The 27,738-nt window shown below is 38.2% G+C and overlaps 1 protein-coding gene across 1 annotated transcript; it reads left to right on the plus strand.

The window, feature by feature from the left end:
- The first annotated feature begins 1,214 nt into the window (after nt 1-1,214).
- EIF3E (eukaryotic translation initiation factor 3 subunit E) lies at nt 1,215-23,669 on the plus strand. Its single transcript, XM_027897897.1, has 13 exons — nt 1,215-1,350; nt 3,027-3,141; nt 6,135-6,252; nt 9,433-9,475; nt 9,911-10,015; nt 11,838-11,963; nt 13,391-13,515; nt 14,610-14,736; nt 16,734-16,835; nt 17,242-17,351; nt 22,072-22,174; nt 22,645-22,779; nt 23,498-23,669. The coding sequence occupies exons 1-13, from the start codon at nt 1,261-1,263 to the stop codon at nt 23,534-23,536; spliced, it is 1,338 nt and encodes a 445-aa protein (XP_027753698.1). The 5' UTR covers nt 1,215-1,260; the 3' UTR covers nt 23,537-23,669.
- Nucleotides 23,670-27,738: the final 4,069 nt, after the last annotated feature.

The raw sequence follows: 27,738 nt of genomic DNA on the forward strand, positions 1-27,738 counted from the left end.
TCACTAGAACAACCTATGTGTCCTGACAAAAATCAGTAGAAAATTTATCAAGTATAAAAGCAAAACATGCCTTTTACATCTTTCACCATTCTGGTGAGTTAACAACATAGTGAATCACAGAATTATTTAGGTTGAAAAAGCCTCTTAGATCTAGGCCAACCACACCAAATCCACTATTAAACCACGTCACTAAGTGCCACATCCGTGTCTTTTAAGTACCTACAGGAACGGCGACTCAAACACTCCCTGGGCAGCCAGTACTAATGCTTCCTTACTTTGGCTACAAGAAATAGGCGAGTTATCATCAATATTAGCAATTCTTCCATTTCTGCTGCTAAACTCAGCAACACATTTCTGCACTTGCCCGGATTTCCCCAGGTAAGGCATTGTCCAGCAGCTTCCCAGCCTCCTGACTGCAGCTCACGGCCTCACCACCGACGGCGTGGAACCATGGCCAACATGAACCAACACTTAATAACCTTTTCACTTGGTGCCAAGGAGAGCTCAGACGCCTTTTCAGATCCTCTTTACCAGATTAAACCAAGTCAAGCTCCCAGACGGAGCATAAAGTGTGTGTGGGGGCGACTGGACTCACACCTCACAGCTCCTCTATAACGCTTTCGCGAGACATTCATCTCTCCAGAAATCCCTCTCTACTGAGCTGGACCAGCCACAGGACGCAAAACCTTTATCGGCACCTGCTCACATTCCACTGGCGCCTTCACCCAGCCCGAGGCGCGGGCAGGGCTCTGCCCCGGCCCTACATCACGCATCGCGACGGGCTCTGCAGCCGCCGGGGGCACAGGAGCGGGGCCGTTTGGGAGGGACCGGGCAGGATCCAGCCCCTCCATCGCCCCCCTCCTCTGGCTCCTCACGGGACCCGGTAGGATCCAACCCTTCCATCGCCCCCCTCCTCTGGCTCCTCACGGGACCCGGTAGGATCCAACCCTTCCATCGCCCCTCTCCTCTGGCTCCTCACAGGGACCGGGCAGGATCCAGCCCCTTCATCGCCCCCCTCCTCTGGCTCCTCACGGGATCCGGCAGGATCCAACCCTTCCATCGCCCCCCTCCTCTGGCTCCTCACGGGATCCGGCAGGATCCAATCCTTCCATCGCCCCCCTCCTCTGGCTCCTCACAAGGACCCTCCGGACCCCCCGTCCCCGTCACCCCCACGGACCGCACTGCGCAGGCGCCGCCGGGGCCGCGAGGGCGCCGCGCGCACAAGAGGCGCGCCCCGCCCCCCTCGCCGGCGCTGCCAAGATGGCGGAGTACGATCTGACCACCCGCATCGCGCACTTCTTGGACCGGCATCTCGTCTTCCCGCTGCTCGAGTTCCTCTCCGTCAAGGAGGTGCGTGGCTGTTCCAGGGTCGGGAGAGTCGGCTGCGGGAGCGGGGAAGCGGCAGGCTCTGCAGCAGCTGACGGTGCCTGCCGTAGGCCTGGCGCGCCTTCCTCCGGCGACGCGCGGGCCGGGCCGGGCCCGTGGGGGACTCGGAGCTTCCGCGGGGAGGAGCTCGGGGCTTCTACGCCTCGTGGGCCGAGGGCGAGGCGTGTGGGGCTGCCCCGGGCGGGACGGGAGCATGGCCGAGAGGGTCCCGGGTGGGCCGGTCCCTCTTCCCGCTGCCCCGGCCGCCCGTGTGCGGGCGGCGCTGATCTCCCTCTGCGCTTCCTCCTTCCCACGTTTGCCACAGTGTCTTTCCCTGCCTGATGTTCGGGGAAGGGAAGAGCCAAAGCTCTCCCTCGCCGTGGCAGGTGTACTCCCACAGCGAGAGACATCGCCGGGGCCGCGGAGCTCAGGGCGGTCTGTGGGCCTGCGCCAATGTCGCTAATTAACTCAAAGTTGAAACCCTTGTCGTCGCAAATTTGTGTTAAGAACATGTGCAAATCCCTTCTAGAACTGTCTCTTGTTGGCTTTCTTACATATATTTTGAAAGTTTAATTGCTACAAAGAACCCAATAATGTTGAAGGTGGTGTAGACTGGTAAGAGCTCAACCTAAAGTATCCGAAGCGCTCGTCTGAGCTACTTTAAAATGAAAGCAAAATGTGTAAAATTACCTAAGTTTTGAATTTAAAATAGATGTTATTTTAGGCTTCAGAAATGAATTGGTAAACCATATCGAGACTTGAGCTAACCAGTTGTGTCTAGCACATGGACTTTCCTTAATGTCTGTCATCTTGGGAGCATTTGTACTATTTTAGCATTTGTAAGTCAGCTCAAGTTACTTAAACAGCATTATTTTTTAATGTTAATCTTGAACAAGACAGTGTTCAGAGCCCAGTTAAACTTGCAGGTCCTGTATTTGGGATGTCCATAAATGTGGTGCCATGAGTTGTAATACAGCTCCTGTGTGAACGTACTTTGAGGAATACTCCAGATCTGGCCCTCACCTACATCTTGAAGACCTAACAGAAGTTTGCAACTCACTGCTAAATTATGGGATAGGATCTCTAAAAAACAGTTTGACAAGTATAAAAGCACACTATCCAGTTATACAGCTGCTCTAAATTTGTTCTTATGCTTTAGACATAGCACCATATTTTAGATTAATCTGCGCTACAATTAAATTATAAATTTAATCTTGAACCATCTCTTCTGAGATCCACTTTAAATAATTTAACTTGTCTGCACTGTTCAGCATTTTATTTTGTGGAAAGTATTCAATACTTTGAAAGAAAAATCTGACAAAGGTTTTATTATTTTTAAAGAAATATATGTAATTTTCTCAATAGGAATTACTATTCCTGTTAAGAGAACATGTTACATTAAGTTAATGTTACTTAACTTCTAACTAGTCTTTGAAGTTCCTGCTTTCATAAATGGCAGGAAGTTTTTGGTATCCTGCCAAGATGGAAAATGTAAAAAGGTTTTATGGTAAGCACACTTAATGACAGAGGTGTGAGATTTTGCGTTTAAAACAATTCATTTGGGCAAAAGTCCATAAACTGTGCTGTAGAAATAACTACGTAATCTGAATTGAAACTCTTTAATGCTATTCAAATAAATCTGTTAATAATTCCTGTTTCAGATATACAATGAAAAAGAACTACTCCAAGGAAAATTGGATCTCCTTAGTGATACCAATATGGTGGATTTTGCCATGGATGTGTACAAAAATCTTTATTCTGATGAAATTCCACATGGTAAGCTGCTCGTTTAGATGTAAAACTTGTTTTACAACCTTTCTATCTAAAATAATAGATAACTAGTGGTAGCTTACTTCTTGCATTCAAAAACTAGAATACTGATTAACTTTGACCTGAACAAAAGGACGTGCAATACTGAGAAAGAATTCCCTAATCCTGGGAAGTTTAGGTTTGTTGGTCTATTAGGAACTTAATCTTTGAGTGATGTCTGAAGTATTTCATTGTTGAATTGGTAATTTGAGGCACTTGAAAGGTATAGCCTAATGTTGCACTGCACTAACTTTTCATCTGTTAAACAGTATTGCACGATGATTTTGTGTCATTAGACTTATTCTTTAAAGCATCCAGTATGTTAAGACTAGAGTTCCTTTGGAAGTAACTCCATTGATCTGTCTGTCTGTGGCTGATTTTTAGACTTTGGAGAGAAAAAGATGTTTCTGAAGATGTTTCCTCAATTCTGTCAACATATAGATTTGTTTGTCTAGAAGAAAATCAATTGTATATATGATTATAATGAATATGAAATTTAGTCTCTTACTGGTTTTTCCATGATTTTGGGAACTTTTCTGTTTATGTCTTAAATTTCTGTCTTCTTGAGGAGCATCTTGGGAGGCGGAGAAAATAATGTTATCTTCCTTTCTCTTATTTCTATCCTTCATGGGTGTTTTGTGGTTTTTTCCTGTTGTTCCTTTTTTCTAGGTAGGGGGTTTTTTTGTGTGGTTTTTTGTTTGTTTGTTTGTTTTGGGTTTTTTTCCTGACCTAGTCTTTGAATACCCACCATCTTTTTTTCATTTTGGGGAATTCCTCACCTTTTTCTAAACTAGTGGGACTACAGTCTGCCTTGCCTGCAGCTTAGGAGGAAGAGACTTGGCTGCTTTTGCGTTCTGCTCTTTAGACTGCAGAGATGGCCGTTCACCTCTTTGGAAAGACATGAAGAGAACTGATAGCATTGGAATGTTGGAGTCAGTGATTTGACCAAACCTTTGCTGGCATTAGATGTTGTATTGAGCATATATTTAGTGGTGCATGGACTTGTACTGAGAACCACAGTTTGTCACTTCTGTAATCTGAGAAGCAGTTTTAAGGATTTCTTTACTGTCAGGTTACTTATCAGTTCTGCTGATTAAAAAAAGGCCATATCAGGGCTGTAAAATCTCGAAGCTGGATATCACAGAATCACAGAATGTGTTGAGTGGGAAGGGACCCATAGGGATCATTGAGTCCAACTCCTGGCTCTCCTCTTTTCTTTCCCTGCTTCAGCCTTTCTAAACTGTTAAAGAACATTACTGTTATCAGTAGTAAATAAGTGGTAAATTAGGAGTAAAATACTAAAGTAGTAAACAGCACAAGAAATAGCAAGCTTATGTCTTTGATATTCTGATTACAACCAGTTAATTAAGCAGGTTGCCTAAGGTTATAAGGTCACAGCTGCAACAAAGTTGAATGAATTTGATTCCTGGGAAAGCTCTGCCTTCATTATAAACTAGCAATTTCCACACTTGTAATGTTTTTCTTATGCTCTTTTCAAACATCTCTAAGACTTTACGTCATCAGTTTGGCAGGATTTTTTTATGTGATGACTTACCATTGTTTGATCTGTGCCTTTTAGTCAGTTAACATAAGCAGAGCTAGTTCTTGCACATGGATTCAGTTTTCAGGGTGCTTGCTTGCACAGCTTCCTATGCAAAGGCCTTAACTTACTCTGGGATCTCTCTGGCACATGCCATCCTCATGTATCAACACTTATCAGAATGTGTGTACAGACAGGTGGTTCTTATTTGGGAAATCACTGGCTTCATTAGAAGTTTATGCTGATTTTATGGGTTTTTTTAAGACTTCACCGTTTAAAGTACTCAAAGCTAAGTTCGCTTAACACAGTTATACTTAGAAATGTCCCTGCGCAATTTATAGTTGCTTTTGTCTTGTCTTCCATGAGATCAACTTACAATTACACACCCAGGAGATGTCACAGGAAAACATTTTCGTATTCTTAGTAAGTCAACTGAATGGTTTTTCTTTCATCTGTTTTCCCTTCCTCTTTTATAATATCAAGAGTCAACTGAAGTTGGAGATAATTTCTCCTTATTGGAACACTTCCTATCAGGCAAGTCATTCTTAGATTTAGGTTGGGTCACCATTATGGTGTTAGCCACTTTGGATGTCCTGTTCAAATATCTGGGTAGTCAAATCACAAAAGAAATGTCTGATAGGTGTACCATACCACTGAATGTTCTGGTGTGTGGCTTACTTTCACATTTTCCTGCATTTTTCTCCTGGGATTTGGTCTTGGCTTCTCTGATCCCATATGTTTTTTGGGTCACATAGTTAGTGTCAGGGGGATTTTTCCTTATTTTTTTTTTAACATGTAGACTTTTCTGAATTTTATTTAAGTCTTTATTTTACTGCATTGATAGCACTTGGTCAGGAAGTTTATTTTACACAGATCCAATCACCTTATTTTCTACCAATTTTTCGTAAGAGGCTTAATGTTCTCATTAGGCATACAGAGTGTTGAAAATCATAATTTTGCAGATTGAGCTGCTTGAAATTTTTCCTGACAGTTTTCAGTTTAGTATTCTATGAATGTGCTTTCAGAACCTGATCATCAGTCAGAAGAAAATCAATCTTATTGGCATCGTGGGACTGTTTACTGTATCCCAAGTTTACTTGGGATAAGTGAACTTCAGTTAAAAAATTGTTTGTGTGTTAGTGGAAGCCTAAAGATTCCTTATCTAATACAGACTCTGTTCCAGTTGTACCTGCTCTTTAGTGGCCTGATTAGAGCTCCACACAGGAGGAAAAGAACCAAATATTAGAAGCTTTTTATTAAGTCAAAGAATTGTAAGATACCTCTGGGTTTGTGACTTGACTAAGAGTACAACCGAGGTAGGAATAGGGAAGATGTGTTCAAAAGTCAGCACCATGTAATTACAGGTTCGGTCCTGTAAGAACTTAAGATATTACATTAAAATATTTTTGTTTGTGTTCAGCTTTGCGTGAGAAGAGAACAACTGTTGTTGCACAGCTGAAGCAGCTTCAGGCTGAAACAGAACCTATTGTGAAGATGTTTGAGGATCCAGAGACCACGAGGCAAATGCAGTCCACCAGGTAACTTCTAACATGGTTTCTCAGTGCAGCTTGTTGGTACCCCTGAAGTGTTGATGATAGGAGTGCTTTCTGTGTTGCAACTGCAGAGAAGACACTTATTTCCAGACAGTGTTTAAGTAGTGCTTGTGGTCAGATATCGAAATTGCTGGACACAATTTGCTCTTTTCAGTGCTTTTACCTGCTGTATAAAAGACATGTTGATCTTAATGTTCATGAATCAGTCATCGTTCAGTGCAGTCCAATTACAGCCAAGATTGGTTTTGGGGAGCTTGAGAGGTTTTTTTGTTGAAGTTTTGAAGGGGTTTAGGCTTTTTTGAGGGGAAATACAGGCTAAAACAATTCAGAATCTCATTTCTGCCTTCCACAAAGGATTATGGAGTGCCATCTTAGTCTGGGAAGCCTGAGGGATAAGCATCCATTAAGCCTCAAAGCACATATTTCTTTCAGGAGTTAAGTCCTTTTGCCCTTTACCCTCCCTACCCCCAAACTGTTCCAACTTGTTGATGTTAGGTGGTGCTCATAATAGTCTTTTTAAGGTGCATCCAATTTTTTCTTAATTTGCTTATGGCAGTAATTAAAGTAGAATGAGTTGCCTGTACATTACATCTAAAGGTCTATGAGAGTTCTATCATCATTAATCTTGAATTGGGTTCTATAGGAATGAGTTCAGCTGTAATCACTGAGGAGCAGTGGGGTGGGCGGGTATTTGGCATAAATTACTGCTTGTTCCCTGTATGTAGGAAACATTGTTATTACTGTTGTAAATGTGTCTGACAAACTCGAGTATTAATCGGGTCCTTTCTTTAGCCTTACCTGCCCTAAGATCTCTAATAGAGCATAGTGCACCAGATAGAGCACCTATGTCTCAACTTGAATTTGAATAAACTCGGTTTTACTGGCTTCTTAGAAAAATATCGAATACACAAAGTCGTGTTTCTAGTCTGCAGAAATCTTTATGAGTATACCTTTGTTTGGGAATAAACCCCCTGAAGAATATGGGTCCCTGGAGGGAGAGGTACTTGCTCTTTGTTTCAAACACAGATTACCATCCTTTTTTTTTCTTTCTACTCTTTTTTTTTCTCCACAGTGTTTTCTCCTCTCTTTGCTTTGTTTTCAGAATCTGTTACAGAATCATTTAGAACTTGGTCAGTGCGGAAATGGTGAGGTGCAGTGTATTGTCTTGATTTGCACATGAAACATGTCAGTAGGAATCATGAAATGTTAGCTTTGCAACACATCAGAAAAAGTTTATTTTCTATTTGGATATCACCAGAATGTACTCAAGCTTCTGCTTTTAAAAAAGCTATCTTAGTAAGCTGCCTTTGTATGTAATTTCAGAATGGCTATTCATGTCAGATAATTACATTAAGAAAAGGAATTGCATTTACTTTATGGCTTGGGGTTGTGCAAAACCAGGAGCCACTCACTTTTGGAAGTGTAGCTTTGGAAGTGAAAGGCCCAATTGCCATTAGTTAACTGCCTTGAAGTTATGAACTGGGACTGTCTTAAAGGAACAAATTCCTGGTATTATCACAACTATTCAAATCTAATTGAGTATATAGAGATCTTGTACAATTCTTCCTTTGCCTTCAGTCAATTTTCATAATAATACTTGACCTAGGAGAAAAATTACTAAAGTACTATTATTTCTTGGGAAATGTGTTCTGTTACTTGACTTTTGATTCACAGAAGTTGGTCAGTAGTACTTCTTTCAAATTAAAAATGCCATGTTTGAAAGCTAGAGATACTGTCAATAAATACATGAAATACAACTTGCCTGATGCTGTAGAATATTAGCCCTACTACTCATGCAGCAAGTTGGTTTTTTTAGAACTGATATGTGATTTTTGTTTGTAAAATGTCTGGAAACTTCATAGGCCAGAAATTGTGGTTTTGGTTATTGGGCAATAATTCTAATCCAGATAATTTGGGTTAGATAGTAATGGACAGAGTCAGGCTGATAGATGTCCAACTGCCTAGACCTTGAGAAGTGTGTTGTAGATAGTAGAAAGCAGTTTTTGATTATTCGCCTTTTGTGAATTTCTGCTAGTGATTTGGAATCTATATCAAATTCAGAGCTGCATATTATCAGGACTTTAGATCACGGCTTTTGATCCATGACAGCACTGCTTGGAGTATCAAAGTTTGGGAAATGATGTATAAAGGAGGCTTAGCAGGTTGAAGTTCTTTCATGAATAAACCAAAATATGTCACATTTCTAAGTACCTGTTGGGGGACATTGACTTCAGCATTGTAGAGGAACAATCAGTATTCCTCATTCTTGAGGTATCTTCTACTGGAACAAATCCGTGAGATGGTTTAATTGCTTTCACAAGTATTATTGGAGATTGTCATTCTTGGCTCACTTGGCAATGTACCATTTCCTTATATAATCTCATACCATAAGTTCTAATTAAACAAACATCTTTGCAGTCAGTAGATTTCAGAGTAAATGGGAAAATACTCCCTTGCACACACTTTTTACTGTATCTTTGTACCAATAGCTTGCCTCCTGGAGACTCAAAGTTTCCTTTGATCTAGATAATACTTCTTGTCCTTTTAGTATTAATGTTGAATAAAAGTTAGCCTTCAGGGATGTGATCATGGGTGAATTAGATGTTTAGGACTTACTAGTATGATTATTTTTTATAGTTGTGTTCTGCAGGTATTTGCTGTGGTAGAGATATTCTTGCTAACCACTGTGCCTCAGTGCTAACAATGGGATAAGTTTCCTTTCTACTTCTTTGTACTTTGGTGTTAGCTGTTTTTTTCCTGTTTCCTGTTAAAATCAAGGCTGTCTGGAGTAACTGCTCTGGAATGAGAACATGAAAGTGGGAAGAGCTCTGATCCAGAATTTAACTTTCATACTGAAGGCTAAGGAAGCTGTCAAATCTAAAACAGCCTTCCACCCTTTCTTAGCTATAGTTATTGTTGCAGGTGGCATTCTTTATTTAAATTTAGAATAATTTTAAGATTTTGAAGCTTCTTTGTGACACTTCAGGAATAGGTGACTCAGTGTTTCTGCAGCTGCTTTTTACCAACCAGTGGAGAAGTATCACATAAAATATATGCTCAGTTTTGTGCATTTTACCTTTAAAATTAGGTTGCATTGTGTAGTGTGTTGCATGGTGACTATCAGTTTGCTTTGAAAAAACAGCACTTTCTATCCTTTTATTTTAGAGATGGTCGGATGCTGTTTGACTATTTAGCTGAGAAGCACGGGGTAAGTGTTTTGTCTGTTGAGTTCAGTTTGAAGTATCTCCACCCAAACTCTCTCACAACCAACAGCTTTGAGCAATTATGGACTCGCATTTTGCCTTGTATCCTGTCAGTGTAGCTAATAAGCAGAATTCCCAATGCTAACATACCTATACCTTTGAAGTTCTAATTTTTATACGAACAAAACTGAAACTTAATGTTAGCTGCACCTGTGTAACTAAGATGTGCTTTACTTTGTAATACAGAATTTCACCTTTTTCTGATATTGGTTCATTCTGTGGATGGATTGAGAGCATAATAGTTTTCTACTGCCTTTTTCTGTGTACAATGTCTTTGGAAAAACTACATATTTTGAAGCTTATTCTACTATTAAAATTGGCTTGTGACAGTATGTTTCTTTTTTCCTAGTGAATAAACCTTTTACTGTATTCCTTTTCAGTTTAGGCAGGAGTACCTAGATACACTCTACAGGTATGCCAAATTTCAGTATGAGTGTGGTAATTACTCAGGAGCTGCAGAATATCTCTACTTCTTTAGGGTTCTGGTAAGTTTTGGTTGTTTGTTGATTTGGGGTTTAGTTTTGGAGTTTGTTTGCTGGGTGTTTTTTTTTTCAATGCAGTACTTAAACCAGTAAATTGTCTGTATTAATTCTTAGAATGTAATACTTTTGAGCTTTTGAGGCAATTACTGTACACCAAAGTTGACAATAGTTGTTAATAATTTTCAGTATTGTCCAATAGTTCTGTTATTTTTCAAGCTGAATTCAGAATTGTTCTTTAAATTTGTAGGTCTTGTGGTAACAATTACAGAATACAGCAAAATGAATACTTGTTTTTGTGTACAGATGTAATCAACAGGAGTGAAAAGCTGGCAGGTGGATTGAATGTAATTGGTGGTAGTGGTGAACTGCCAGCTTCTTATCTGAACTCTCATCTGTCTTCTCTTGAATTTTGTGATGGATTTAAGCATATAAGTCATCTCCCTAGGAAATGTAAACAGCTTAAATGAAAAGTGTAGAACCAGATCCATCATCTCTGAAACAACTCTTTTCATATTGTTGTAACCCATATCATTTGTTACTGCTGGGAGTGAATTTTGAGAATGAAGATTTAATGTCTTGTAAGACTCTCAACACAGTAAATTTATTGTTGGTGGTCAGTGAATGTGCTGTTTTACTAACAAATGGAAATTTAACGTAACTGCTTGAAAATCCAGATACTGTAGCTAGAACAGATGCAGTACCTAAAAGCAGTTATTGTGAATAGCTTAACTGTAGTTATGTGATTTGGAACCAGCACAGAGCATGTGAACCTGCTAAACTAAAAGTATCTGCTAAATTGGCACCTTGGTTGTCTGGAAGATACTGGCTTAGAAGCTGTGTGTCCCATGGACATGTGGAGTGATTGCTGCAAACGTGTGGTGGTTCATATGTTGATGCTGTCTAATTTCTATTCCCATTTACAAGTAATCTTAACTCTGAGATACTGCTAGAGTAAACCACAATAATTCCTGTAACTGACTATCATTAAAGAAGAAAAATTAGAAAATGTATCTTTAATCAGAAGAATAGGGTTTAAAGTAGGAACAAGTTGAATTCTTAGTCTAAATTTTTATGCCAAAGCTGACTTTCAGTGTTGTAGGTTCATCTTATGTGCCGAGAGGGGAAATGAAAGATTTGTGGGCAGCTGTCCTTAATTCTTTGTGCCTTAATTTTGGGTTCAGCATTATGTTCTTCTATGTCAAGTAACTAATTTCAAAAAGTGAAATATTGGTTTTGTGCTGGTAATAGCTTTGTATAGGACTTTGTTACTAATTCTGATGGGAGAAGATTTGTTTAAAGTTCTGTGTGATGTAACATAATCTATGAAAGAACTATTGTAACCAGTCTGAGAACAGAATTTGACACTGTGAATGACCTAGTGTAATTCATTCCTGTATAAAACTAACACAGCTTGACCTCAGGGCTACCCTTCCAGGAAATAGAGTTACTGCTGCAAAGTTGCAGTTTCACTGGACATGTCTGTAACAAGGACACCTTTGGGCACAGCACTGCCAGAAAGAACTTGCAATGCTAGCTTTTTTAGGTGGTTACCTACTATCATGAGTTCTTGAGGAACCTGCTTTGTAATAACCTCATTTTAGTATTTTACAAGTGGTTTTATATGGTGGAAAAAAATAATTTTGGAACCAGTTACTGCTGTTTTCTGTGCCTAAAAAAGGCACTTAATTTTGGAATGTTAGGACCATGTAAATTTGATACTTTGTACATTAAAATACAGCCAGAAAATATCTTTCTTAATTTTAAATGTAAATAATAATTTTAAAAAATACTAATAATGTCACTTCATTGCTGTTGTTGAAAATAGGTTCCAGCAACAGACAGAAATGCTTTGAGTTCTCTTTGGGGAAAACTGGCATCTGAAATACTGATGCAGAATTGGGATGCAGCCATGGAAGATCTCACAAGATTAAAGGAGACCATAGATAATAATGTAAGTAAAATCTTGGTTATGTTAACAAGGTGAAATGTTAGGTGTGCTAGTATTCAAGTGTTATTATAAATCACTTGCAGTCTTTTTTAGATTTATTTACCACCTTTTCACTTGATACCTTCATGTTATTGGTGGGAGAGTCAAAGGGTGCTCATGGAGAAACAGTGAAGCCTTCTTTTTCAAGCTTCTTTCTTGTTAACACCTTAAAAAGAAGCTATATTTTCAAATGTATTTCAAATATATTTCCAATAAACCAGAAAAATGACGAGGATGAGTTTGAGGGCAAGATACTTCTACAACTAATTTTCTGTTAAGAATAAAAGGTGTGTGAGTAGGCTGTGCAGTTATCTCATGAAGGCAATGCTTTTGACAAAAATACAAGACAGCTTGTTTTGAAAACAGTTCTCAGCTATTCAGCTTTCTTACCAGCTTCTGAGTTAGATGAGAACCAAGAACATAAGGGGAGAGTAGGACTGCAGTACTAATTCAGAGCAACTGAGGGGATTAGAGACCTCTCAGTCTTCCTCTTTGCTCGTGGGCCTTCACTGGCCAAAAATGGGAGTTTTAATCTCCTGAACCAAAGACTTGAAAAGGTGTTTGGTGTTTTGGTTTTTGGTGTCCCCTGATTGTTTTTTGTCTGTAAGGCAGATAACTAATAAATTTTCTTCTCTAATTTTTTCACCTTTATGATTCTACATGGTTATAGTAGACTATTGGACTTATGCATTAAACTCCAAGTTTTTTTAGGATAGAATCGTAGTAGTTAGTTGTCATGCTCTTTGCAGTGATGATTACTTGCTATGTCCATTCATTCTTAACATGTTGCTTTGCAGTCTGTTTGAATTACTGTTGAAATTTGGAGCTAATACAGCTACTTGGTCCAGCCTGGAGCTGAACCCTTATTTGTGCATTATCAGCTGGTTTAAATGAAGATATGTTCTTATTTCTTGGCTGAAAGCAATTATGGCATTTCATCATTGTCTGAGGGTGAGGGCAATAAAAAGCTTTTATGAGGCTTTAAAAAGTAAAACAGAAAAGCTGGAGAAGCCAAGTAGTTTCTCAGATCACATCTGAAGAGGGAATACAAGAAACAAAATGCAGAATTAAAAAGGGAAGTAATAACTTAGGTTAGTATGGTGGTCTTGGAGAGCTAAAATCTCTGCTTTTGCCATAAGAATACAAACTTTGACAAATAATTTGGAATATAAAATTGGAAAATTTATCTTGCTTATAACTTTCAGTAGATGATTTATCATTGAGATGACAGGTTAAAAAGCTGGAGGTCAAACTCAGCCTGAGACTGATGGTAGTTAAAAGGAGGTAGTGGAAAATCAAAAAATTTTGAGCAATTAGAGGTTCCCATGGGTTAGTGTTCAAGCAAACTTTGTGTTGTGTTTGACTTTAACTAATGTTACATTTTCTTTCAGTCTGTCAGCTCCCCACTGCAGTCTCTTCAGCAGAGAACGTGGCTCATCCACTGGTCTTTGTTCGTGTTTTTTAATCATCCTAAAGGGAGAGACAATATCATTGACCTTTTTCTCTATCAGCCACAGTAAGTTGTGTTGCATTATATGGAAGAGTGTTTAAATCAGAATGAAGGCAGATGACTGAATATGCAAGCTTGTTGATCTTAATGCCTGCAGGGGAAAGTACTGTCCTATTTTGATTTTATGCAAGCTATTTTGGAAGTATTCTTGAGGAAAAGCTGAGACTAAAAATGACTGACTTATTTTATGTAGGTCTAGAAGTCTAGAACAGCTTAACACTGAGAAATTAGAATCATAGAGTATCCTGAGTTGGAAAGGATTCCCAAGGATTGTAATTGATTCCAGTTCCTGGCTCTGCACAGGACAGCCCCAAGAATCACACCATGTGCCTGAGAGCATTGTCCAAGCCGTTCTTGAATTCTGTCAGGCTGGGTGCTGTGACCACTTCTTGGGAGCCTGTTCAGTGCCCAGCCAACCTCTGGATTAAGAATCTTTCCCTAATATCTAATCTTAAACCTTTCCTGACACTGCTTCATCCTGTGTCCTTAAGTCCTATTGCTGGTCACACGAGAGTAGATGTCAGTGCCTTCTTCTCTGCTTCCCCGCATGAGGAAGCTGTGGACTGCACTAAGGTCTTCTCTCAGTCTCCTCTAGGCTGAACAGACCAAGTGCCCTCAGCCATTCCTCATCCAGCTTCCCTTCTAGAACCTTCGCCATCTTCCTTGCCCTCCTTTGGTCACTCTCTGAGAGCTTAATCTTTAATATTGTAGTGACCAAAACTGTACACAGTACTTGAGGTGAGGCTGCCCCAGTGCAGAGCAGAGCAGGACAAATCCCCTCCCTTGACCAGCTGGTGATGCTTTGCCCTATGCCCCCAGGACGTGGTTGGCCCCCCTGGCTGCCAGGAGACTTCTGACTCCTATTCAGCTTGCCATCAACCAGGACCCCCAGGCCCCTTCCTGCTCTTTCAGCCTTTCATTCCCCAGCCTGTACATATATCCAGGGTTGCCCTGTTCCAGTGATTGCCCAGGCTTCCCATTTGTGTGTCAGGATCCCTCTGCCTTTGAGAAAGAAGTCAACAGTTCTTCCCAATTTAGAGTCATCAGCAAACTTAAATATACCTCTGAGTCCTCCATCTTATCTGTAATTTATTTTCTAGGTATCTCAATGCAATTCAGACAATGTGCCCACATATCCTCAGATATCTGACTACTGCAGTCATAACGAATAAGGATGTTCGTAAACGGAGACAAGTGCTGAAAGATCTAGTCAAGGTTATTCAGCAGGTAAGGTTTGAAATATCTGATACTTTATACCATTGTAATGAGACTTCATAATAATTTTTTTCTAATAATATATGCCTGGATTAGGACTTAAGGCATTTTGGTACTTGTTTTTTGTCAGTGAACTAATTTTTCACTGAAATAAAATGCACTCAATCCATGGGAGCACAGTATAATTTTTCCCTCCTTTCACGTAAATGAGCAATGAGTAAAATACCGTAAGGACTCTATTTTCTTTCTGTATGGTTAAATGCAGAAAATTCAGTGAGATATGTGAAATGGCTTTGGATCTGATTCTTCTTTTTGAGCTATTCCTACAAGGGATTGTTGCTTGAATAAGGGTTCTTTTTGCATTTTAAAACCACTGGATTGTGTGTGTTGATTTGCATTCATGTGCATTTTCTTGAAAATGGTTCTGTTGTCACAGTTACATGAAGATGTAGACATGGACAAGAGCAGTAAAAGAATTGTGCTTGATAGCGATCAGTGGGGTTGTGGCCAAGATTTTTAGCTGAAATCAGCGTGCAACTTGTATAAAAGCCATCATGCTTGTATTCAAATTGATAATGTTGTGAATAATTAACATTTTATATATATATAAATATACACATATATGTGCCAGTGCAGTTATTGCAGTTATATCTGTTTCAATCATGGAGGTAACTACCTATGCAAAGCCCAGTCAGTGGATCAAATTTTAAGCACACATTAATCTGTTCTTAAGCATTAGTGTTCACAAAGGAAGTAACACGAGAAACTACAAATTAGTGTTAAGACTCATCTTTTATCTAAAATCTGATTGTAGTATGTAATATGAACTTCTAATACTTAAATCACGTTTCACAACTTCTTTTGCTTTTGTTCATCTTGTACAATTGGCATGAATAAAAAAGGTCATTAGAGTGTTCCTCTTGAAAATATCAACTTGAGCTTTGTTTTTGAAATTTCTTACCAAACATTTATTTCTTAGTACTGTTCTACTCTGTATGGTTCATTATATTAAATCATGATGTGGTAGAGGTTTTATACATGGAAAGTGGATCAGACAGGATAACTATTTGTGTGGTAGGCTGTTTGCAATAAGAGATTATTTATACTTGGAATATCTTTGCAAGTATTGAACTGACAGGTAAGCAGTTTGTTTTTCGTCTCTGTTAAATTTAAAAGATGATTAATCTGAAACTATTTTGTATAGTGGATGTTAATTACTAATTAATTGTTACTAATGGTTAACAAGTATAATTTTGTGAAAAATATTTACCTGTAAAACTGAATTTTAAAACTAAATAGTGAGGCCATAAATGCAGTGTTTTGGGGAAGGAAAAATAATTTTCATCCATAAAGAACAACATCTTTCTTAGTAATCCCCTTAATCTGCTGATTTTACTGTATGCTAAAGCAGATATTGACAGACATTGATTTAAACTGTCTTAAAATATGCAATAGAGACACCTAAGGGGATGTTTAATTACATTTGAATTTACACAGTTATGTAGAGATCTAGTATTGTCTCTGCCTAGTAATTTAGAATGTTGAGTAACTTCTGTAATGCCAAAATAAATTGGAAGTATTTTGTGTATATAAAATAGCATTTTTATTAGCTGTGTTGTCCCTGTAAAACATTAATCATTCAGTTTAGAGAATGAAGGATTTGGCATTGGAGTTGTCTTTGAAATCAGAGTTTAGGAAGACTATTCTCCATATTTTAGAAATTTGGAGGTTTGATACAGAGCTGGTTCTAGTCTCTTCACACTTTACTAACCCAGAGATTGCAGCATTAAATGCTGAAGGTAGAACTACACCTCTGATTATTTAACCAGCCTGTTGGGAGGAGGCACATTGTTGCAGCTTTTACAAACATAATTGGGAAGTTCAGCTTTTTCTTTTAAGGTTATGTATGGACTTGTTTCTGCTATTAATTTTTTTAAAGAATGTAAGGAATACTTGAGTGACCATGTGGCCTTGTTTTCTAATATTGTTCCAATTTTTTTTCTTGACAGGAGTCCTACACATACAGGGACCCTATCACAGAGTTTGTGGAGTGCTTGTACGTCAATTTTGATTTTGATGGAGCACAGAAGAAGCTGAGAGAGTGTGAAACAGTAAGACTTAAAACATTTATAAGACTCCTTTTCCTTTAAATAAAGACCTCTCAAATTCAAAATGGCCAGCTAATTTGTTTGAAGTGGTGTTTGATTCCATTGCCAGTGTTTTCTGATGAACTTTAATTCATGGTTGTTTGGCAGTGGATTTTTTGACAACTCATTTTGTAACACTTAAACGACTTACTGGTAGGGATAAAGCTTTAACATAATATTTAAGAAGTTCTAGAACAAGGAGCAAATAGGTCGTCATGCATTTGGCTGAGCTTCAGGCTTTCCACATCTTGGAGTATAGCAATAATTTTGTCAGATGTACTATAGCTGATCTTAGTTATTGACTGTGTCTGCCAGCAAATTATCACTTCCATGTTTGTTCTCAGTGTTCCCTTTCTGCTTACACTTGCAGGTGCTTGTGAATGATTTTTTCTTAGTGGCCTGCCTTGAGGACTTCATTGAGAATGCCCGTCTCTTTATATTTGAGACTTTCTGTCGCATCCATCAGTGTATCAGCATTGGGTAAGATAATGCCTTAATTTGTCAGGGCAGAAAAATCACTTATGGATGACAGTTTGACAGTGTAAACTTTAGTGGTACAATATTCAGTTGTCATATAAAATCCTAACTGAAATCTCATTTGGATAGTCCCCTCATAGTTTTTAGCTCTGATATGATAATACTTAAATTACAACAATTGTATTTCAAAGTTAAATTATTGTGTTTAACTTCAAAACAACTTCTCTCCACCACTCCCAGCCCTCCCCCAAATAAGCAGTGCTTTCAAGATAAAAATTGACCATGGTGTTAAATTGGATCTTTACAGGATTTAATGGGAACTTTTGTACCCAGTATCACCAAAGTCCTCATTCAGCGTCTTCATTTGGAGCTCAATTCCACATATCGATGTAGAGTGTTAATATTAAATAAATGCAAATTGCAAATACAGTAATTGCATAAATTTATTTGTATTTGGTAGATACATATACTCATGTCTGTCTTATTGGTATGTTCTTGGAAAATTACAAGAATCATATTGCTTTTTCCATTAATTAAATAGAAAACAATGGATCTTATTCTCTGGGGCACAAAGTGAGTGATCCAGCTATAAGAATTATATTCTAATTAGCAAATATGTCTGTTGTTCACTCAGATAATTTTATAAATGCAGACTTTTCAGATAGATCAGCTCTGATGCCTCTCTTACAAAAAACTCCGCTAAGCAGGAAGATGTTATGAGTGCTTGAGCTCTCTTTCCACTTGACCTTTGCTGTGTTCCCCATATTTCCACATCCCCTTAAATTAAAAAGGAAAAAGTGAAGTGAAAAACTCTGAATGCTATAAAAATCTCAGTGGCAGAGAACAGTGCTGTGATCCTTGAGAAAAAGAAATGAAGACTGATGAATTGATCAAACTCAAGGAAGTCTTGTTACCAGCTCGCATCCAGAGCAAATGTGTGTGTGTAGCCCTCTGAGCAAGTGAGTTAACACTGCCTGATTTCAAAAGAAAATGACTTGAGAGAAAATTGTCTTAGTTTTGCAAACTTATTGAAAGGATTGCTTTTTTATGGATAGGTATGGTGGGAGAAAGGACTGATTCATGCTACTTTTAATCTTTAGTCAGTGGGTGACGTGTTTGTCGCAAGTGCCTTTGGAAAATACTCATCCTTTGTATCAGCTTAAAGTAGTCAATCCCTCTGATGTAAAAGGGAAATAGTGAATTTAAAGCATTTTAGTCAGTGGGGTATATTGGGTTTTAAGCATAGTCTTAATAGCAAATGAAATTAGATGCTTTGAATAGAACTCTTCCATGCTTAATGTTCATTTTTATAGAGACTAATTTTTATAGAGGCTAATGCTTCATCTAAAATCACTTTAAGCAGAGTACTCACATTTAGGCATAAGGGGGGTTTGGATAAGCATTTGGAAGAAAAAAATCTAAATATAGTTTTCTTAAGGATGGGATTTTGGGAAATAGAAAACCCAGTAGTGTCTTGCTGTTTTCTGAAAATTATTTTTAGTGCTGTGAGTGCTGCACATATTCAGGTACAAGTATGCAATGAAACTAGGTGTTCAAACTTTTTAAACTGGATACTGGATATCTTTCTAAGAAGTCTGATTCTCTCATCCCTCTTAAGTCAATGAGCAAAGAGTCTAGAGTATGCGTGTTAGGTATTTTTCAAGTCTATCAAAAGATACTGATAATTGTGTGCAGCATACCAGTGATTCATTATGGCAGAAATAGCAAGCTTTATTTAACAAATCAAAGTTTATGGTAGATGATTGTCACTTAGTGTGTGTCACTTACTTTACAGTTGATATTTTTTGTGCTATGTGTGATATTTCAGGTTTAAGTGTGATAGAAGATAGTGTAGTTGGCTGTCCTTGTTAGTGTGTGTGATTCCCAAATATAGGTAGCAGTGTCCTTATTTTATAAGCATTATAGTGTGTTCTGAGCAAAGTGATAGATTTTGTGTTGAGACATTTATCTCAGACTGACATGGGTATTCCTGCCACATATCACTGAGGTAATTGCACATGGAATCAATCTTCAGTAATGAGGTGGTTCTCAGTAGGTCATTCTGCTTTCAGCGATCGACATGAGCCTTAAATTTCTTTGCAAGCTGTAACAGTCATTAGATTTGGGCTGATTGAGGTGCATAAGTATTACTTAGTGCATTTCAGACTTGCTTTTGAAGAAATTAGCCAGCTGAAATGCTCTTAATTGCATGTTTGACTGAGGCATCATTCTTGTATTTCTTTGTCCACAAGTGATTTCCACTGCTGTTCCTGGAGCTGAAAGCTAGGCAGTTATACCACAATGCTTGATAAGTATTGTTTAACTATTCAGAACGAATTTGAAAACAATTAGTGGGAAACCTATTCCTTCTATTAAATGGAAAATAAATGCTTGTTTAATTTTTTAACTACTCAACATCTGCTAGGCAGCTGACATTTTTCCAAAGAACAAAGCTTTATCAGTTGTAAGTTAAATTTTATACATCCCAAATCATCATGCAATTGGTTTGTTTGAAATATCATGTTTAATAGGGAGTAATAGATGAAGTTAATTCTGTTTTGGTTAGCTTGGTATGCCTGTATTTAATTGAAGAGCTTCATTCTTCTTTTGTGCTGCACACATAAGAAAACTATATAGAAGATGGGCTTGTTTGTATATGAACATGTGTGATGCTCAGTAACATTGCCTTTTAAGTAAGGGAAAGTAACAGGTGCCTTAGCATAACCCAAATAAGTGAATTTCCTTATAAAACAGAGGGACAGAAATTATTTAAAAAGTATTTTGCAACTGTTTTGGAGAAACTACCCTTTGAAATTAACTGGAATTTGACATGGTAGACTAGTCTTTGCGTATTTATAAAATTATTCCATTTTTATTGAATTATAGTGGCGACCTTTATAAACAGTGGTAACTTATTATCTGCTGGGTGAATGGAATGCCTCTCTAGAAGTCTGTGCCCTCTTCCCCTCCAGTTACACAGGGACTTGATGATAAGAAAAAAGTAAAATATAGGTGCAGTAGGTTGGAAGGGACCTCTGGAAGTTTTCCAGTTTAATCCTGTGTACCCAGTTACAACTTTGAACAGGACCCACTGCAATGTTCCGTTATGCTGCTTAAGGCCTTGACTGGTTGATTCTTGACTGTGTCCAAGAATGGAGGTTCCACACTAATTCCAAAGCTGTGTTGCTTAATCCCCGTTGTAGTGGCAGTATCCTTCTGGAGGAAGTGTTACTTTATTTCAATCTTATTGGTGTTTCTAAAAGAGAAGTATGAGGGTTACACACACCACATTCTTTCAGTTTGAAATTTCTTCATTTTCAAGTCAAGTGCTTAACATCACTGATTTGGGGTAGTAAACCAATTTGTAGCTTCTTTCTATTGAAATACCTCCTGTTCTGCCTAGATGACTGATAATTCTGGAAAAATTTACATCCCTGGTAATTTTTGTTCTTGCCTGACTTTACAATTGTTAATTCAAGCTCAGATTAACAATTAACCGGAACAGTATCAACTGAGCTTGGACTTTATTTCTCCTTATTTTCCATTAGCTCAGATGCTTTGTTACTCATTTGTTGTGTTATTTTGCTGAAGCGCCTCAATGCAAGTCCAGTACTTTTTTTTTTTTTTTCTGGTCACCTTTCTTCATGTTTATCTGTGACAAAAAATTGAATTTGCTTTTATAGTTGGGAGAAGGGTGAGAGATCAAGGCCACATAAGAGAGATTGTTGCATAAAGAAGAATATATCGGCATTTAAGCCAGGTAGATGAGGTAACGAGTGATAGATCATAAAGTATTTACTTAACACAAATAATCGTCAAGAAGTAAATCACTCGAGTTGGAGGAAAATATGTTCAAGCAGGATCTTGTAAAATGGTGAGAAATTGACCTCTTGTGTAGCTCAGCGTAGCCAGCTGGCTCTGTGATCACGGTCGTAGCCCTTACCTCATGTTTGTTACCTTAGTCTGAAAGCTGATGGAAGAAATGAGCGTTACAAATGCCCGGTATGAGCCAACTGCCAGCAGGAAGCTACAGGAGTTAGCTGGAAAGCCACAGGAAATGCTATTAGAAGGAATTATTCCTGGACAAGAGTGCTTGTTTCATTAAGAATTTTTCCTTTCTCGGTTCTCCCCCACCTTCCTGCCTTGAAATTGCAAGAAATCTGAGCATAGTGTATCTGTCACATCTGTTGTACCAAGCTCTTGTTCCTGAACTTTAGAGTGAAGTTTTCTTGCTAAACGTTTTCCTGGACTAATTAGTCACAACTTTCTTGACCACTGACTGCATTTAAATAAGAGTAAAAGCGATTCAGTTGTTTTTTTTTATAATGATGGTGGTGGTTTTATGTTAGTGATGAAATTACTGAAATGAAAACCAAGAACGTTCATGTAGGCAAGGTTTAATAGGAGTATGTGAAATTGAGCAGGTCAAGCTTTAAATGCCATTTAAGTATGGTGTAGTTCAGACTAAGTATATACTTCAGGATACAAATTTCTTCCTTGCAGTGTAAAGCAGTGGGGGTGAGAGATGTGCTGGAGAGCATGTATTTAAGTTATAAAGTCATTTCAGTCAATAAAAGCTTCCTAGCTATGCAGGATTTATTGAATACAAATCTTGGACTGTGCCAAATTTTGTGTGTTTAACCTGTATTCCATAGTCCCTAGTCGTGTTTACCAACATCAGAGAGGTTCTGTTTCACCATTTGATAAGTTTGTTATCTTTTAGTATGTTGGCAGATAAACTAAATATGACTCCCGAAGAAGCAGAAAGATGGATTGTCAATCTAATTCGAAATGCACGATTGGATGCCAAATTGGATTCAAAACTGGTAAGACTGTACATGGAATCACAGAATCATAGAATAGTTTGGGCGGGAAAGAATCTTAAAGATCATCTAGTTCCAACCTCCTGCCTTGGGTAGGGACACTTCCCACTATACCAGATTGCTCAGAGCCCTATCCAACCAGGTCTTGAATACTTCCAGGGATGGGGCATCCACAGCTTTTCAGGGCAGCCTGTTCAAGTACCTTACCACCCTCATAGTAATCTAAACTAAACCTCCTCTCTTTCAGTTTAAAGTCAGATGGATACAAATGAATTTTTCATTAAATTTTTTTGTGGGCAAAGAAAAACAGTAGAAAACAGAACTGTCCTGTATGAAGTGTGGTGGACTTCATTTACTGTGTTTTGATCACGTGTATAAGATGAGCTGTGAAAGTTCTGAAAGCAGAGCATTACATTAAAAGCTTTTGCATTCTGTGTGATTGTTAAATTTATTTTGTCTTTGCTGGGTTCTAGGGCCATGTGGTCATGGGCAACAATGCAGTCTCACCTTACCAACAAGTGATTGAAAAGACCAAAAGTCTGTCTTTTCGTAGTCAAATGTTGGCTATGAACATTGAGAAGAAACTGAATCAGAGTGGGAGATCTGAGGTTGGTATAAGCTGTTTTTCTGAATTCCTGCTATCTTTCTTACGTGAGATACAAATTTAAGTATAGTTCTTAATCTTAATTATATTCTAGAGAATATAGTGAATCATCACAAGGTTTAAGTAGCACCACTGGAAATAAAAAAGTTGGCAAAATGATCTGGTTTTGCCTCCTTCCACATTACTATGTGGGAAGCTCTTCTGAGGGAGAACACGACTGTTAAGGTGGTCCACTAGGGACCCAGCCATACATCTTTAAAACAAAAAGAAAACCAGCCAGACAAAACAAACCTCACAGTAAAAGAGCTTAAACATAAACGTCTTATTGGGCTTCCTCACTGCTTGGCTGAAATACTGATGGAAGTTGAACAAGCAGTGGTGCATTAGTTTATTCTGTTAAGGAGAAGTCACGTGAAACTTACGTGCTATTTTTTTTTTTTTAATATAGCTACAAAATTATACTTAGATTTATATTGGAATCTTCTAGAACTTTTCCTTTTTGAAACTACTAGCTTGGAGAACTCAAGCTGTACAACTCAATTACAGTATGCATTTCTGCTATATCAACACTTGCTTTAAACTTATAGGGTATCCTTCATTAGTTACCAACATTCCCTCTTCATAGCCATGTACAGTGTTAGAAATGTTAAATTAGTGTCTTATACATTTTAGTAACTATTAGATAATACAGTAATTTGTTCTAATCCTTATTCATTTTTTAGGCACCTAACTGGGCTACTCAAGACTCTGGCTTCTATTGAAATACTTCTGCAGTGAGGAGAAATCAGTTTATTTGACTGAAAAGCACATAAATATGTAACTTTTTTGAGAAAAGGTAACTGTGTTAAATTTGATTTAACATAATCTGAATAAAATTGGCTACTTTTAACAGTCTGTGTGTCTCTGACTTAAATACATCCTTATGTTTTATAGGGGCTTTCCAGCATCATATTATTCTACAGCATTTTGGGTCACATTTTGCAAATTTTATATGTCAGTTCTGTTAGATTTGTTTGTACCAAAGGATGCTTTTGCTCTCAGAGCTGTCTGAGTTTGGAAGCAGGGATTTATAGCTTTTTATTATCTATTGCAAGTGTTGCATTTTAAAAAAATTAAAAGTGGGTACTACAAACAAATGGATCCACGCTGAACATTTGGTCAACCCAAAATCTTCTTCTGTATTTCATGGGTTTGTTTGTTAACAGAAGACTCTTCAAAGAGCAAAGGCATGTGTAGCCTGCATCTTTTATGAAACTTAATATACTCTACACATAGAGTAATTTGGAGAGACCTCTGTGTTCATGCTTTGGAATTTTTCCTGTTTGAAATCTCTTTTTTTATCTTACCCAGTGTTGTAAACTTTATGGAGTAGAGTGTTTTTGGTTGGGAGGGCGATTATAAAAGGCCTGATGAATGAGCTGCATGTGGTTTAAATATTTTATTCTGATATCTGAAGGTCTTAAGATTATTAATGCAAACGCAAGGGAACAAAACTCCTGTTTAACTGTTGGAATTAGAAATGGCTGTGTGAGTTTTTGGGGTTTTCTGCTGCTGTTTACACTGCAGAACATACCATAGCATCTTTAAGAGAAAATCAAAAATCCCTTTTTAGAATTCTGTGAACTCAGCGAGGGATCACTGAGATGAATGAGGATGTCGGAAAGTTGTCTCTGCATGAATGTTCTGCGTTTAAGGTTCAGAGGAAAAATCAGTTACTCATCTTTGCCTTATTTCTCCTGTGTACCTGTTTCCCTCTTCATTCCTTAAGTTCTGGGATTCATCTACATATGTAAAGTTGTTTTAACTCACTAACCCTCCTGCTTACTGTCTGAAATTACATGTTGGCTGGGAAAGGAGAAACTGAGAGAGCTCAGAATTTCAGACTGAAGAAGGCCAAGACCAGTTTTTACTGTTGTCTTCAGTCCCTTCAATGGGAGTGTTCACAGCAGAACTGGTCTTCAGGGTGCATGGAGTCAGGATGAGTGGTAGTGGGCATAAATAGAAACATGGGAAAACTCCAATTAGATCTAAGTGGGAATAAAAAAAAATATTTTTAGTTTTTTACATTGAAGATGATAAAGCACTGGAATAGGTCACCCAGAGTGGATATGGAGTCTCCACCTTTGGAGGTGTTCAATTTAATAAGTACCTGACCATCCCAGTAGACTTGGACCTGCTTTGAGGAGGGAGTTGGACTCTGACCTTCAAAGGTCCCTTCCAGCCTAAATTAATTTATGATTTAATGTGTTATATTAAAATGCATACTCACAATTCATTCAAAAATGTAATACAGCATAGTAATGGTTTCCAGCAGGTGATTTAATCTGACTTCTCATTGTGTGACTGTTGTGTGTCTAATTCTGTAATGCTCTCAGTTTTAAAAGGAGAACAGGGAGGAAGGGGCAAAAATCATACCTTCATAACTTAGAAGGTAATAGATGTACAGGGCATCTGCAGGAAGTGTTCTACCACTACGTAAAGGACTGTAGAAGAATAGGTAGAACTTCGGTATTTTTGGGGTGGGGATGTAATTAATGATTGTTTCTCTAGAAATGATTGTTTTCCTAGAAAGCATTCAGTTTTGGTAACCAGCACCTTCAGTAGGCACTCTGGTTCTACAGGCAGCTTCGCTGACACTTTTTTTTCTGTGTAAGCTCCTAGGCCAGTTGCTCTTGCTATCATACAACACTCCTTTTGAACAAGCCCCTAGTGCTGCAAAACTCTGCCTTTGAAGAACTGATCTAGCTATAATAAACTTGGGGGTTTGTGCTTAAATTATGTCTTTTGACTGTCAAAGCAGTTGTGTTGCCTGAGCAGCTGGAATTTAGGAAGTGGAAATAAGCAGTTAAAGTAGATTGCTGCTGGACTACAAACACCAGAGCAAAAAAACTGGTCTACAGCACAAGGAATCACTTTATTTGTATAGGGTTGGTTCCTTTTGGGACGAAGACTCTGAATTGGAGGTGAAGTTAAAAAGTTGCTTTTGGAGAACGGTTTCCTAAGGCTGAGCATGCTTTATGCCAAGTTCCTTATTGTTCCTCAGGTTTTCTCTCAAGGGGATTGACTAAATTTCAAACTGTAGATTCAGTAGATCGTTACAGCCCCAGAACACTCAGTTTAGAACAATCCAGATTGCGTAATAGCCATGATCCCTGGTAACACAATCACAGAAGTGTGGTTGTGTAACAATTAAAGAATTTTTAAATGAGATAAAATTGGAATGTTTCTTTGTAAACAGCAAGGAAAGGGCCCACATGCAACTTTCTCTTTGACAGGAAGAATTTACTTGAAAATACAGTTTTAAAATCATCTCAGGAGTACAATACTGTGTTACCTTAGCTTTCTATTCTGTTTTTCTAACCTTTTATCTGCCAGGTGTGAATGCACTGAAAGGGTACTTGCAGATCGTAGCACTACTGAAATGTTTCATAGTCTCCCCTCTCATACTGAGTCACACATCAGTTACATGAAGTTTTTAGGTTTGACAATTTTGTGTAAATGTGTAAACTTTAAAGGAAAACTTCTAGTCAGAATGATAACAGTACCTTCTGTAGAAGTATTGGGCATCAAGATACCTTATTGTCATCTCTACACTTCAGTGCCTTCACCAATAAGCTGCTCTAAGTGTCAAAGGGTCTCCCTTTAAGGGGTTCAGTCCAGCTCACAAAAAACTCCATTGCTTTTACTACTTTCACGTTCAGTAAAGACAGAATCATTACCTTTTTATTTGGTCCTTCTTAAGAAGCTCAAGGGATGAAGCTTGTTCAACTTGTTGTAGATGTAAAATTAATGCTTTGTGGGTTGATTTTGATTTTTTGGAGGGGGTGGTGAGTGAGAAGTTTCTTGGTTTTGCATTTAAATCCTGGTGCAGTCATCACTGAAACAATTGATCCAAGTGTGCAGGTTGGTTTCAGAACAGAAGTTCAAAATAATTCAGACCACTATGCAGAAGAGACATTTGCTAGTCAGTTCACTGAAATAGAAATCATGAGAGATATGTAAAGTTCAGAGCAAACCATATTCAGTGTTGACATCTCAGGCACCTACAAGTATGTTGTACATAATGTTTCCACTTTTCTGAAGCTATCATTTCAGATGAATGGGATTTTAAGCAAATGATTTATTTTTAGTACTTCTGTCAGCCACCTCTTGTTGTCTCTGCCTACAAGTTCTGAAAATGTTCATGTCATTTTTTAAAATAAAAAACAAACCATAAAGGTGGTTATGTGGTTGGAGAGGAGTGCGTTTGTTCTGATGCCCACCTGCTGTTACGCACTTAAGGTAATGTTCCTGAAAATCGATTCTTGTTAATTGATAGATCTCCTCTAGTTTTGATGGGTGAAAGGGTGAACCACCTTCTGTCTGCCCCTGCCAGAGGTCACCCCACAGCTTTTCCTCATGGCTAAACGTGTGCTTAGCCGGGCTTGTTGCTGTAGGGATTGGTAACTCGCCATCTTCCTTGCACGGAGAATCCGGGAGGTCTTCACAGAATCACTGAGTTATGATTGAATTGCACGGGAAGGGGAGAGCAAAAGGGGGAAGGCAAAGGGGAAACTGGCCACAGTGTGAGTTTGCAGTACGTTGGCAGTAGATTAAACTTACTTTAAGCACAACAATTGCAAATTCCGTCATAACTTTCTATTGACTAAGCTTTAGCAATCTCAGTAGTAGTAATATTTTATAAACATCCAAGAATAGTTGTTCTCTAAATTACATGAAGATAAGGTCCACTTTGTGCCTCTTGTTTTGGCTTGGTTTTTACAAAAATATTTGTAGTAACTGCTAAAAGAAGCCTTGGAAAGGAGAGAGGAAGACCATCTTAAGACTTCCCTCTTTCCTTTATTTTTTGGAAGGGAGAAGGGTGGAAGGTGGGAAATCTTGTACTTCCTGTGCTGCAAGGATTATTTTGAATGAAGTTGGTTAATTTTTTCAGTAAATTTGTTGAGCAGTTACAATGTTATAT

The sequence above is a fragment of the Empidonax traillii genome, unplaced genomic scaffold (assembly GCF_003031625.1).
Source record: "Empidonax traillii isolate 1590-97213 ecotype Southwest subspecies unplaced genomic scaffold, ASM303162v1 scaffold566:size1034704, whole genome shotgun sequence".
Classification (NCBI taxonomy): domain Eukaryota; kingdom Metazoa; phylum Chordata; class Aves; order Passeriformes; family Tyrannidae; genus Empidonax; species Empidonax traillii.